Source organism: Acanthaster planci, linkage group LG09, assembly GCF_054643075.1.
Source record: "Acanthaster planci isolate LZ-2023a linkage group LG09, COTS_SCS, whole genome shotgun sequence".
Classification (NCBI taxonomy): domain Eukaryota; kingdom Metazoa; phylum Echinodermata; class Asteroidea; order Valvatida; family Acanthasteridae; genus Acanthaster; species Acanthaster planci.
The window spans coordinates 9,339,239-9,352,961 of NC_141785.1; the positions used below are offsets into that span (position 1 = coordinate 9,339,239).

At 43.3% G+C, this 13,723-nt stretch overlaps 2 protein-coding genes across 5 annotated transcripts; both read right to left on the minus strand.

Moving 5' to 3' along the window:
- Positions 1-2: 2 nt before the first annotated feature.
- On the minus strand, positions 3-7,729 carry LOC110989914 (uncharacterized). Of its 3 annotated transcripts, XR_015426479.1 has the most exons (9): positions 7,588-7,729; positions 6,977-7,116; positions 5,846-6,011; positions 4,828-5,070; positions 4,064-4,098; positions 3,548-3,676; positions 2,880-3,008; positions 205-2,085; positions 3-167 (listed from the first exon to the last, which is right to left on the minus strand). XR_015426479.1 is itself a non-coding variant. In XM_087141390.1 (8 exons), the coding sequence occupies exons 1-8, from the start codon at positions 7,725-7,727 to the stop codon at positions 1,334-1,336; spliced, it is 1,731 nt and encodes a 576-aa protein (XP_086997516.1). In that variant the 5' UTR covers positions 7,728-7,729; the 3' UTR covers positions 3-1,333. The 3 variants fall into 3 exon arrangements, 2 of the variants coding, with proteins under 2 accessions (XP_086997516.1, XP_086997515.1); XM_087141390.1 differs by having other exon boundaries at positions 3-2,085; positions 6,977-7,113; XM_087141389.1 differs by having other exon boundaries at positions 3-2,085.
- Positions 7,730-8,468: 739 nt separating this feature from the next.
- On the minus strand, positions 8,469-13,623 carry LOC147798116 (uncharacterized). Of its 2 annotated transcripts, none has more exons than XM_087141392.1 (6): positions 12,551-13,623; positions 11,651-11,763; positions 11,258-11,432; positions 10,748-10,966; positions 10,188-10,240; positions 8,469-9,910 (listed from the first exon to the last, which is right to left on the minus strand). In XM_087141392.1, exons 1-6 carry the CDS (start codon positions 12,730-12,732, stop codon positions 9,405-9,407), a joined length of 1,248 nt encoding a protein of 415 aa, XP_086997518.1. In that variant the 5' UTR covers positions 12,733-13,623; the 3' UTR covers positions 8,469-9,404. The 2 variants fall into 2 exon arrangements, with proteins under 2 accessions (XP_086997518.1, XP_086997517.1); XM_087141391.1 differs by having other exon boundaries at positions 11,258-11,435.
- Between the last annotated feature and the right edge of the window lie 100 nt (positions 13,624-13,723).

Below are 13,723 nucleotides of genomic sequence, written 5' to 3' on the forward strand. Positions count from 1 at the left end.
AGTCATATTCTTTGGTACCTGTCCTTACCTTGTCGGTATTTTATTCAAGATCTACACAAGATCTACCCTGCCTTTAGTCAGTCGGTTGCTTATTTCTGCGTGATTGTATATGATTACACTATGATATTTCACAAATCATTCATTATAGGTTCAAAGTGTACGGCACACTGCAGGTGGTTACGACGCGTGATTCAAAGTCATTACCTGCTTGACATTTTCATTGCAGAGGTCGAAAAATAGAGATATATAGCATTTTGTTAATCGCTGACATCACTGCAAATGTGACTGACTGATTCACCACAGGAACTTTTACAGGGAAAACCATCACGAGAGTTTAATTAATGTCCCTTATTTTGTGTCATTATCGTAACCTTGTTGATGACGTCATGTTTTGCATCTAACTTTCACAATACATACCCCATACGATTGTCATTCAATGGACTGTTACCAATCCCCTGATGGGGGATAAGTAACATGTTACAAATCCTTGATAGCCGAAGTTTTTTTTCCTTTGCCCTGTATCTATCTTTATGCAATCTGTGCAAATGAGCTTAACGGCCCATGGTACCTGTACGTAGGCCTAGAGGCATAATGTATACCCTAGTCGTTGACCCGCCAAACTAATATTTACATTAAAAATCGAAACTGCCATGTCGGAATTACAGAAAACAATATGTGCAGAAGTTTTTATCCATATTACACTATAAAACTTTGAAAGATTTAAACAATCATTTCAACCACTGGTCAGCTTTACATGAAATTATAGGCATATCTGAGTAGTGTTTACCAACGCCAGAAAAGAGAAGATGGACCAGGCAATATGTGGTTGACCTCCAATTATCGGATAACATGAAGTCGGCCAATAAAGCCGTTTAATGTTTCCTATCGAAAAATAATAAAATGCTACAAACGGGATAATGACTGTCTTTAACGTCAAGTTTAATGGTTAAGTTCACACCTACTTAATAAACACGATGAAAGGAGCGTTGAGCAATAAATGGGTAAAAATTGATTCCATAAAACCCAACTCTGTATTCAAATTGCATTAACCAATAACTCATAAGAAAATGGAATGCTTAACACAGGTTAGTGTAAGTTACAAATTACCAATTCGAGTTATGGCCTTGGAGTGCTTGCAAATAGCAAAATGGTTATCAAGAATGGTCACTCGTGATATGATAAAAAAGCCGCAACTGGGATTTTTTTCCTGCCATTCTCTCAGGCCGTGTACGCATTGTGGCTGCAGCTTCAGTTATTGTCACCATTTCCACGCAGTTGTCAAAACGCATCGAATTCACAACGGTATTCAAATTAATAATTAGTCATCCGCACGTTATTTCTCGTCGTGAGATTTCAAGTGGCTGTACATGCTGTAGCCGTGAAATTGGCTCATATCACCATATGTGGAGTGCATGTGTCCAAATCGGTTGATGTGATCGTATTCTGACTGTGGGGTTAAATGAGAGTAATTGGGGCTCTGTGCCTCGTGCGCGCGTTGACGTTTGACGTGATTGTACCCCTCGGTGTCGCTGCTTTCTCCTTGCGAGGTTGTCTCCGAAGTCTCGTCGTCTTGGTTACCAAATGGTGGTTCCAGTGTGAAATAGTAGGGCCCTTTTGGAAGGCTATGTGCATCTGACTGGTTACCTTGTAGCCCACGTGACTGCATGTCGTCCCTCGTAGTTTCATGATCCTCTCCTGCCTTTTTGCTGCCATGTCCGTCCCTTGAGGCGAACCCTTCAAGCGCAATAGTCTTTTTTCTATGTGGGGCCTCCGTATTTTGACGCGGTTGTCTACTCGGTGGGCTTTCCTGTTCCAAAACAAAATACTGATGGCCGCCACGAGCCTCCTTCCCTTCGACTTCTGGTAGTGGAGGCGACAGCATTACGTCATTGGCCGAGTCACTGCACGACCGACAGGGGGTGCCACCATCGCCAGATAAGCTAGGAAACGTCATCCCTTGAATTTGGTCCATGGGAAAGGGCACGCCATATATGGGATTAAGTGTGTCATTCGTTGCCAACTGCTCAATGTTGGACGCACTCGGTGAAGCTTTTGGCCGTTTCTCCAAATCTCTACTGCTACCATCTGATAGTATAAGAAATAACATGGAAAGAGAAGAGCTTTGTAAATGGAGTGCTGTCTGTGAATGATTTGTGATTATTCAAATTTGAATAGCGCGTGTTGCAACGCCATTGGTTTGATCAAAATAATTGTTAGGACGTATCATTTGTTCGTGATGTCTTTTATTTGCTTAACTTCAGGTGCGCCGAATGAATTGTAGGGGCGGATGTTCAGAATTTAGGAAGTCCGTTGAGACTTAAACGAAAACTTTCTATTAAAGTGTTCTTGTTATCATGCAAAGCCCTCCGTATTTTGACGCAGTTGTCTATATGGCGGGCTTTCGCGCTCCAAAACAAAATACTGATGGCCGCTACGAGCCTCCTTCCTTCGACTTCCAGTCGTGGATGGACCAGACAGCATTGGGTGCGTTCGATTAGCTTACACTTGTCAGCCAAACTTACACAGAGCGTTCGTTTAACCATCACGTGATCTTCGTGCCTGCTGCCCTGGTGTCAGCCAAAAGTACCCCGGCTGGCGAGCAGGTCTCTGGAGGCTCCCCGAGTGTGATGACGTCACGGATGGACTGTTCGTGCATGGACATGATGGAAAGTGAAGGGGACTTGACCTTTTTCCCAGAATGCTTTGGCGAATACACTGCAGCGTTCAATTAGCCTCATCTCGAAGCTTCCGTTGTATGTAACACTGGTGTAAAGAGGGAAGCTAATCGAACGCACCCATTACCTGCTTCCCGTCTTCGGCCATGTCGCTGTGCGATCGACAGGGGGCGCTACCACCGCCGATTAAGTTAGGAAACGTACCTTGAATTTCGTCCATGGGAAGGGGTACACCATATATGGGATTAGATGTGTCATTGGTTGCCGGCTGCTTAATGTTAGACGTATTCGGTGAAGTCCTTGACTCTGTCTCCAAATACTTGCTGTTCTTATCTGATGGTATAAGAAATGACATCAAAAGGTCGAAAAGCTTTGTAAATGGAATGCGGTAGTGTAATGTTTTGTGACATTTGTTGAAATCTGACAAACTCGTTCTACAACGCCAATCCGACAAACTTGTTTTACAACGCCATTGGTTCTGCGACCAAAATAAGTGTTCGGCTCTAATCATTGTTTGTGATATCATTTTTAGTGTCATTTGCCTGACTGATTTACCTCAGTTGTGTCGAAGATTGTGCGGGGTGTTGGTGTTTGGAATTTTGATCAGAAAGTCCAATGACACTAATCGAAACCTTTCTAGCACAACATTGTTGTTTTCATGTCGGGCCTCTGTATGGACACAGTTGTCCACTTGTTGGGCTTTCCCACCCCAAAATAAAATACTGGTGGCCGCCACGAGCCCTCTTCCCTTGGACCCCGAGTGGTGGATCCGACGCATTACCTTCTGACCGTCATCGGCCGAGTCGTCGTAAGACCGACAGGGGGCGCTACCGTCACCAGTTAAGCTGTTATTAAGCTGGCAAACTTCTTACCTTGAGTTTGGTCCATGGGAAGGGACACTTCGTATATTGGATTAGACGTGTCAGTAGCTGCCGACCGCCCAATGTTGGATGCAGTCGATGGTCCCGTAGGTTGTTGTTCCGAATGTATTCTTTCTCCATCTGATGGGAAAAGAAATAAAAATCGACAGGGAGAAATGCAGAAACGGAGTGCAGTTTGTGTAAAACCCGTCCAAACTTGGGAAGCTCGTTTTTTAATACCCCGTTGGTTCTTCGACCAAAATTATAATGTTAGGCTCTATAATTTGTTCGTAACATCATTTTTTTCTTCTTTGCTTGACTTAGTTTCCCTCCGATGTGTCAAAGGATTTGTGGGGTGTCGGTGTTTAGAATTTAAGAAAGTGTACTGATACTAAAACAAGATAATATTTGAGAATGTTTTAGAGGCTTTCGTTTTAAAAGATGAATGGTCACCTTATAGCCCGTTACTCAAGTAAAGTGAGCCGACGACATGTGCCCTATTAAAGAAACAAACAAAACTGAGCTCACCTTTACGCCTTCTTTCACCGCTGTTGTTATTCCCACTTAGGAGAAAGAAAAGTAAAGGAATAATATCGGAAAACCTAGAATTATAAAAAATCATGGGAGAGGCCTACCGTTATCCGAAAGTGTACCTATCAATGCTTTGGTAAAGCCTCTGGTTACACACTCAACTGCTTTAGAAACCTTATTGAAATAATGCGCATGTAGAAGCGGGTGCCTTTGAAAAAGAGCGGTACAATTACTGCACTGTTGCAGGTGTTTTGACACACCAGATCAGACACTGCGAATAAAGTCTGGTGTCCTGCACTCGGATTTGAGTTTGCATTTTCTGTATCACGATTGCATACGTACTAGTTGGGCGCGGAAGTCAGACAGCTTAGTGTCTAACGAAATCATATAGATTCAGTCAAAAGAAGTATGGACTCGCATCGTTTTCTTGAAAAGTGTTATATTAGCCTTGAAATGCATAGTAGCTGAAAAGATTCAGAAGTCTGAATGCTTTTTCTGTAACACTTCAATGTTATTTTTGAGTGCTGTTTTGATGAAATGGAGATCCATGCCCAAGAAAGGAATCTTGTTGTAACATTGTATATCTGTATCGATACTGTTGAAACATTGCACAGTCTAAAAAGTTACGTTCAAATATTCTTGTTCCTGAAATTGTTCTAGCCATTTTCAAATTCGGAGATATTGATTTCTTGTGAGAAAAAAAATTGAGAAAAAAGTGTCTGGACTAGTCATCCGGACATGGATAATTTGGGGGTGCCTACGTGATGGGTCTTCTCCAGCACATCAGTCTACTTTTCGGGCAGAAGCAAAATATAACGAGGCCAACAGTAACCAGCAGCATTATTGGAAGGATGCTTCCGAGAATCACTGCCTGTATGTTGGTCTGAGCAGACGGCGACGGCACGGTCGGAGAAAGAGTCGATATCTGCGTGTTGGAAGTGAGAGTTGATTCCTGCGTTGTGGAGCCCTTTGTCGTCGCCTGTTCTTGTCGCTGTTCGGTGCAACTGCCAAATGAAACAAAGCACCTGAGTGTGATTGCTAATCATGCATAATTGCAAATCACATATTTAGGCCAAAGACGACATAATGTTCTGTAAATAAACCCATTTTCTTTAAATAAAGCTTTAAAATCATTCAAATCTGATTAGTCTTAGGGACTCAGACCTCACGGGGTATAGCTACATGGGAAAGAAAACTTGCTGGTCGTGATTGCTTAAACAATTACTGTTAGCAGACAGTCGACCAGACTGAAACTGTTGAAAAAAATGACATCCCTATACCCAGCAAGATATGGGACGGAGGGGTACCCCCTCTACATGTCCAATCCTTATACACACCCTAGACTATTGTTACCTAACACGCCCCCCCCATGTCAAAAAGAATTCCAAAGATTCCGGTCAAATAATGACCAAGAGAAGGGTGGGGCGTTCTCCGTCCATATCTTGCTTCAAATAGACAAAGACAGGTGCATTTACAGCGTGCCCCCTTTTCTGTGAGGCATGCAGGTGTACATTAGTGTAAAGATGATTTATTGTGTCTTGGGAATTTTTCTCAACAAACACAGTTGGCCTACAACAATTGCATAACTTGCATGGGTCCCATGAAGAAAAGAGAATCCTCAAATTGTTCGTGCATTGACGGCCTGTATAAACACATTGCAGCAAAATGTCTTGTTTGACCTAAGAAAATAGAAGAGGGAAAGTCCTCGGTTTCCTCGGCAAAACACCTACTAGCTGACATAGACTTGGAAAATTGAACTGAGGGGACACTTTTGATTACTTTTTTCCTGGAACAGCGTCAAGGATACCCTTGCAGACGCAGTAGATTCTGTTTGATTGGGAGCTGTCGTACAAACAGATGTCGTCACCATCCTCGGACTCGCACTCTGTGACGTTGGCGTCTTCGAAATGACAGATCTCGCATCGCTCTTGTTCACATGGAAAATCTGCTCGGGAGTGACATATTAAACTCAAAATAAAATCATCCCGGTTCTTCCCGTAAAACGCCTCTCTTTTTTCCAGCTTTCTTGATTGTGTAAGGCTCATTGCCTGTGAGTTAAGTTTTGTATTGTAGCTTTGGAAACTCGTTTGTTCTTCGATCCGTCTTCTCTGACAATGGCTTGAATCTAATACCTTAAATATTTTCAAAGACAAACGCCAACCTTCAGTATTGTAAAGGCCGTCGACTCTGCTGCAAGTAATTAAATGCAATGTTTTGGAATATCTATGCAAATGGTCCAACATCGGTGCAAGAGAACAGCGCGGTAGCTGACTACTCGACGCCATGAGGACAAGGTCTGGTCAAAGGCCGATCCCTCGAGTTGGAGATGGGCGCCGTTGGTAGGGAAACGGACATTTGTTGTCAAAAGGTAAGGTGTACAGTACATTATAGACAATGCTGACAAGCAGACATGAGCGCTGTACATAATGAGCCCCTAGTTGGACCAATACAAAGGGAGCAATTTCCCTGACAACGGAGACTCCTTTGGTCGGAGCTGCACTTCACTGGTTCACAAACGACTATGAAATGCACGCGTTACGATTGCGCCGCTACCAGCAAATACGAACACTCTCGACCAACCTGGCTCTTTTCAACTGATACGGGAATGCTTCTGCTCAAGGCGGATGGAGTTGTACGTTTAAGAAACCCTCGTTTCATCTCTTTTCTTACAAAGTGTTTCATGTCTTATACAGCATTTGGGACTACAGGTCGGGATTTTTAACTGCTGTTTTGGACTCTACTTGTAATTTAGTCAAGTGTTCCATGTTCATGGAGTTTGTATGTCATAAATCCGCAAACCTGATGTCGAGGGAGGGAAAATCCTTGGCTCTTTCACTATGGCGACGAAGGCGTGTGGTAAAATTGGAACAATTACCAAAACAGGCTAGTGAAACTCTTCAAAGTGCTTACTGTGTGCATCGCAAGTATCTCGGTAGCATTGGCCATCTGCGGCATCTTCACCAGGCTCGGTGGAGCAACAGATCTGCCGACACAACATATGTCTCGTTGATCCTGGTATTCTGCACGGTTGACATGAGCCGTTACATCTTCTAAAGGGAAATGACACCGTTATTTTGGCACTGGTGTTTATAGCTCTGAAGTGGGGCTACAACTGTAGTTGACTCGTATGCAGTCCTGATCAATGTCAGTAAACGTTTGTTAATCTCTCTCAGTGGGACGAGGTGTCACTGAATGTAATGGAATGGTCGGTAATGGAATGGATGGGGTACTTATTTCCAAGTGATCATCACATGAAAACGGGAGACTTTCGTCGGAGATACTTTGATAGTATTGTTAAATTGTAGTCGAATCAAAACTTTTTGGGTGGTTAACCAAGCAACGGGTAGAATTTGACCTGAAATGTGTCCTGAAGTTAGTAACTATCTTCACAGTAAAATGCCATCGGAATAGGAAAGGTATTTAAAGATATCATTGCACAACTACATGTAGAGTCTATGGAGTCGATAACAGTCTCATATGCATTTTGAAGAGATGTGTGGCTAATTAAACAATCAACACACCTGTTACAAAGAAATCTTCTCATGTTCTCCGACAGGTGAGGTGACAAAACATGGCCGGCTTCAGATGTCGAAAAAAATTCTCCCGCAAGAAACAGCACGAGAAGCACCCCGCGGGTTCGGAGTTTAGGAAGTCCCGCCATCGTTTATCACGAAGTCGAACAGTCATATAAGCTCCGGCGTCCACACTCGGAACCGACCAGCCTTGTACGCACGGACTTCATTCGGGGTTCTTTTGCACAATCCCAATGCTGGTAACCCGCAGAATTTTGTCTAGGGCAGCGTTAGGCTTGTTCCTATAGCTTTCAAACGGCACGTAATCCTCAAGAATTTTGAGAGAATGATTCCACTTCGGTCAGATTCAGATATGATATAACTGACTCCAGATCACCTTGTCATGTTTGTTAGGTTTGTGGACTTTACCGTCTTTGCACTTCCTTTACAGATAAGTCGAGTCATCGTTACACGGAGTAGTGGGGCAGATTGCGTGAGTGTTGTTAAAAAATAAATGCCATGAACAATAGCAGAATTAGACTAAATCCCTCTACAAGCCACTGCCACCCAAACCCGGAAATGATGTCTGACGACCTGATGAAACGAATAACCCTGTTCCTTCCTGTAACATTTCCAGTTGCAAGGTTTAAATGCATTAACGGCAAAGGGCATTGTTTATCGACTGCTCAGGGTACAGGACATCAGAAACAGTTTCAGCAACTTACACACCATCGACCGGCCATGAATCTACCGGCAAACGCCGGGAATCGCATGTGTTGATTATTTGCATCACTTATTGGGTATAATTGTCTCGGGTTCACACAACGTTGACAATATTTCAGACGTTTCAAAGCCAAAAACTAGACAACTGTCATGCATATCACACACAGTTATGGTATATGCCTTGATTTAATATTGTAGACCTATATTTGATTCAATCAGATTTGTTTATAGTGTAACAGGTAATTGTGGCCCATAAAAATGGGAACTATACCATCAGTTCGAAGAGATTAATACAGACTGACTGTAGAAGACATGCATAATTAAGGGAACAGGTTCGCTTACCTTCAGAACCAGGCGGGAAAGGGAAATCCTTTGAACGCCCACAATAGCAGTTTCCTTTTGCAGCTTGCAAAGCATTAATTGCTCCACAGTGCGGAATTTTTGTATTGTTATTGGGTCGTGTTGCTGACACGGTTATCGTAAAGGGATGGGAACGTGCACCCCACCCTTACTTGTTGAATAGGGTTTCCATCATGTCCTTCCCGATCCACGTTCCCACGGGCAATCGACGCCCATTATCGTGAAGAGTACAGCCTTGATAATACCTGTGCATAAGAATGCTGCCTTTGAATGATCCTTTCTGTGTCATTAAAAACTGTACGTTACCAAAAGTATACTTAGAATTGATTCTTTGCCTAGAAAGTTTGTCATCGTATAAGTGTTCGAATCAGGCTGTATAAGAGGAGCAAGGGTGAAGCAACTCGCGTGTGGGCGGGCATAAACTTGTGGCGCGCACCTGTCCACGAGCGTGATGCCACCACAGAAGTGGCTTCTATTTCTGGTCGCCGAATTAGTCCATACGCTGAATGGATTTAGCGACACTTTACATACAGTTAAGAGTTAGTACAATATGACTATCGGGTTGCTGTTTTAAACATTTCTTTACAGAATGAAATTGGCATTACCTGTTACTGGGGTAAAAATTGTCATGATTATTGAAAATAATTATCGCGAGAATTGTATTGATTGCGTGCGTTAATTTGCGTCCTCTCGTAATAAATGCCGACCAGTTCGTTTGATGTGATCGTATCCATTGTCTGGGCTCAAAGAGGCGTCACTGAGATGTCTTGGACCCGATCGTGCGACGTTTGCTCAAGAGCCCCTGGCGCGGAGGTTGTCAGTGATGGGGCGCCCTCTTTAGCATTCGAGTCACCTTCATTGGCATTCCTGTCTTCAGAGTCATCCTTCTCCAACACAAAGTAGTCGTGGTCGGTCGGCACCCCCTGTGGGTCATCATCATCAAAGTCGTCCGCCTCCGTGTGTTCATCATCGCGCTCCAATACGAAATACTGATGGTCAGCCGTGACCTCTGTATTACCGGGCTCCTCGATGGGCGGAGCTGAGGGCCCAACAATGGGGCCATTCTGCACATGGTCGTATTGTCCCCATCGGAAGGCGCCCCCGTCGTCGTGTATTTTGGTATAGTAATGGTCTCGATTTAATTCCAAGGACTTGTAGTACGCGACGTCCGAATTAACAACCTGGTCATGCTGCTGGTATGAGTTTCTTCGACGTTCTTGTGATTTCAACTCCAGAGGCTGGTTACCATCTAAACAAATGAACATGGAACAGCTGGTAAACTGAAGATAATAGATTAATCGATTTCAATCTTTACTAGTATTTTGTATAAACTCACAATACAACATCACACTATCGGATCCCAAATGGGTCCCTTTGATGAAGCCTTCTCGTTATTGTGAGCTTGTACTGTAGCTGAACAAAAGATTTTGATAGTTGTAATGTAAGCTTTTTAAATTACTGATATTTGATAAAAGGTCCAATTTTAGAAGGAGCGAAATCGGGCTAACCATTGTTTCTTTTCCCACCTTTTCGATTCGGTTCGACGGGAGAAGAAGGAACAGCTGTAGTGGCAGCATTACTGAGGAAGAGCATCAAAGATAAACCAAACTTTTACCAAAGCGTAGTAAAATTGTAAAACTGGTCTAAAGCAGGAGGCTTTGTATCTTTTCTTAAAAGCATACAATCTGTAATGGAGTCGTTGATAACCTCATAGACGTACATGTAGAGACCACCCCCACAGTTCAGCTTGCACCCAACTTGGTTAGCTAGGTGTGAATGTTTCCCAGTCAACACTCTCTAGACTTTTAAAAGTGCACTACGTTGATCTTTTTTATTTGAATTGTTTGGATTTTAAAACAGTTTTGAGACGGATTTATACGTTCCTCGTCAACAACGATTGTGTATGGTTCTTCAGGGAAACGAAATCCCCTTTCTTCTGATTGATCTGGGTGTACTGAATGACAGCTTGTTTTTCAATGTGGTACAGTTGAAATCATCATGCTATGTTCCACCGTCACATAAACACAATTGACATCAATGTCATCTTTTCCCCCAAAACTCACAATTAAACAAATTGAATGCTTACCCAGTCCTCCTGTGGAAAGTCAGTCTGTCGGTCAAACACAGCCAAAATATTCCCAGGAAAATGAGGAGCACGACTGCCGACAGGACAGTGCCGATAACGATTGCCTCCACATTGAGCTGCCCGGAAGGCATCATTGAGGCTGCTGTCGAATGAGGCGGTGTCGTTTGATAGTGTGTCGACTGTGGCTGCGTCACAGCTGGTGGTGCATCTTCGCTGCAGCTAAGGGGAAATGTACAGTTCGCTAGATCTATGTTATTTGTTAGACACATTATTGTGACCTGTGTTGTTCTTCCTTGACCGTGTAATAATATTGTTGGCCGCTTAGCCAGGCCCTGAATGTTAATTTTCTGGAAGTGATTTCTTCCATTGTTCTTCCGCATTGTTCTTGAAACTCTGAAGTTGACATATATCGGTAACCAGAGGAAGATAGCAGCTAATGATGGGTGCGGACGAGACAGAAAGCTTAATAACGCAGCGAAAATTGTGTCTGATAAGGACAAGTATATTTACCTGTAGCCTAGACGTTCTTCAGGTCCTTCGCAGACGCAGTATATGACGATCACGCCTCGTACGTTGCGGCGGTACAAGCAACTTCTAGAGTGGCTGGAGTCGCCGGGGTCGTAAACACAGACACTGGCGTCATCATATGTACAGTACAGTTGCTGATCCTCGTCGCACAAATAATCTGCTATTAAATCACACTAACTGTTGAGACTGAATGAGATGGTCAGAGTACAGACTGCAGACATTTGATATTGTTTTGAACAGCTGTTTGCAGAGGGTCACGTGCCGAAACCTTAGCAAATTTTAGATTTTTACATAAAGGGTCCGAAACCTTTGTAAATTCTCTATCTCCAATCATGCTTTACTCTTTGTACATAATGCGTCGCGAATTACATTTACCTCCATTAGGAAAAGTATCAGAAGTCTGTTTCTCACAATATGTGTAATCTCGATCAGTGTCAGATGGGCAATCTGCCTCTCGGCACAGTCCCGACCCCGACCCACAGCTCAACCTTGAATCGAATCGAAGAGAAAACAATCAGACATTATACCATTGAGGAGAAAGACATTGGTCAATCGGTCCTTAGGTCAAGTTGACTTGGTTTTGAATCATTAGTCCTTGATTTCAGTTACGGCATGTATAATGGGGAGTCACACTGCCATCCAACTTTCGAACTTCTGAAAATATACGAAAATGCGGCCCCTCAAAAATTTGGAAATGAACGAAAATCAGGACCAGTTGCTCCGGAAAAAAAGACTGTTCCCCAAATAATACTGTCCAGAATTAATTTCCACCATCGCACATTCTTAAAAGAAAAACACGCCGAATGCCCCTAGACTGAATTTTATTCAATGCTATGGATAACTCACCTAATTATTAGACATTTGGTCAGTTTCTGGATACCAACCCATTGTCAAAGTATAGGTTACTAGCTGAAATAAGCAATTATTGGTTGATATGGTGATTTTAGTGTTGGTACGTGATAATCACTTGAAGTATTTAAACAAAATAAAAACGTTGCACTGGGGTCGAACCCTCTATGTAGATCGCTACAAGACTGCATGAAAGAAGTAAGGATGGTTAATGCACTAACACAAGGAGCCGCCATAATCACTTGCGCGTTCTTATACTTAAAGTGCGCGTAAACTTGATAAGTCACAGCGCTTGTTCGTCAATGAGGCCTGTATCACTTGTCCACAGTATGGTGCCACCACCGTCCGGACAACTAGTTAGTCTGCTTGCCAAATTAGTCTAAGCTTATAAAGATCCCTACAACTTTCTTGTTAATGTGGCCGTACCTCTCGCACAAGTACTTTCGTATGTCATCCAGGCGTGAAAACAACACGCGCGGGAGGGGTCTTTCAGTGCTGGCACACCAACTGCCCGGTATTCCTCCAACGACTACTACCACCAGCAAGACGGCTACCAACTCGCTGCGGGGCTTGACCAGAGGCCTGGGCGCGTCTTCCTGTTGTTTCATGTTCTTTCGGTCGCTTTGCCCTGCAGTCGCTCTTCGTGTGAATTCTTGAAATACCGAAGTTACATTACAGTTGGAATGACGTTCGGTTTTATACGATCTGATTGCCTGAAGTATGAAGTAATCCTCCCTGCTCCTGATGACCTACAATCCATAAACTGATCATACTGTGGAAATCAGGCCCAATCAGTTGTTCCATCATTCGTTATCCCTTGCGTTACCGATTGTCCAGTCTCAGGAAGTTATGGAGTATACCAGTCAGGAAATGGTACTCAAGGTCTGGTGTAAGCCGCTTCCTAGATGTGCCGAATACGATACCACCACAGAGTTACTGACAGAAAACCAATACGCCTATTACCCGCATAGTCAGTGTTTAGGCATTAGGAGCTAATTTTCACATGGATAAGCATTACTGACGTCCTTTTGGGCAAAGCTTATCGGTCACAGTTGGCTCAACATTGTACAGGACGGATGCTTTCCAATTCCGAACTTAGTTTTAAAATTTGGCCGAAGTTCGGATGATATATGTATATTTGTTTTTATTTGTACAACCGTTATTTAGTGATCTCCTATTACCTTAACAATCGCAATAACAACACTGCCATGTCGAATATCGCTCAACCGAGTAGTAGATGTGCTACCGTTGTGCACCTTATCCGACATAAGAAATTTGCTGTAAAAAAAACATATTTAGGATCGATGATAATGACTCGAACATTGAAGAAAATCTTACTAGCGAACGAGCAACGACCGAGATATAACGCGCTCGTTAATGTACATTGTGCATGCGTGCACCGGTGGTCTTGTAGACCTATCAGTCCTGAGTAGAAGCACTCCCTCGTCGGTTGGAAAGAGCAATGTTGGTCGAAGTGTTCATTTTGTTGGTAGCGATGTGACTGTAACACTTGCATTTCATAGTCTCGTGTGAATCGGCGAAGGGCAAGGAGCCTTCGTTGCTACGAAAAATTGCGCCCTCTCTTGGCCCAGCTCGGAG

What these genes read in the sequence shown, in the direction of transcription:
- LOC110989914 (XM_087141389.1), bottom strand. Translation starts at nt 7,727, where the DNA reads ATGGCGGGACTTCCTAAACTCCGAACCCGCGGGGTGCTTCTCGTGCTG. An exon ending in AGATACTTGCGATGCACACA is followed by an intron (nt 6,012 to 6,976) that starts GTAAGCACTTTG and finishes ACTCCCGAGCAG; the next exon opens with ATTTTCCATGTGAACAAGAG. An exon ending in TCCCATGGACGAAATTCAAG is followed by an intron (nt 2,086 to 2,879) that starts GTACGTTTCCTA and finishes TTATACTATCAG; the next exon opens with ATGGTAGCAGTAGAGATTTG.
- LOC147798116 (XM_087141391.1), bottom strand. Translation starts at nt 12,732, where the DNA reads ATGAAACAACAGGAAGACGCGCCCAGGCCTCTGGTCAAGCCCCGCAGC. An exon ending in CGAAAGTACTTGTGCGAGAG is followed by an intron (nt 11,764 to 12,550) that starts GTACGGCCACAT and finishes ATTCGATTCAAG; the next exon opens with GTTGAGCTGTGGGTCGGGGT. An exon ending in ACTTTCCACAGGAGGACTGG is followed by an intron (nt 10,241 to 10,747) that starts GTAAGCATTCAA and finishes GCTCTTCCTCAG; the next exon opens with TAATGCTGCCACTACAGCTG.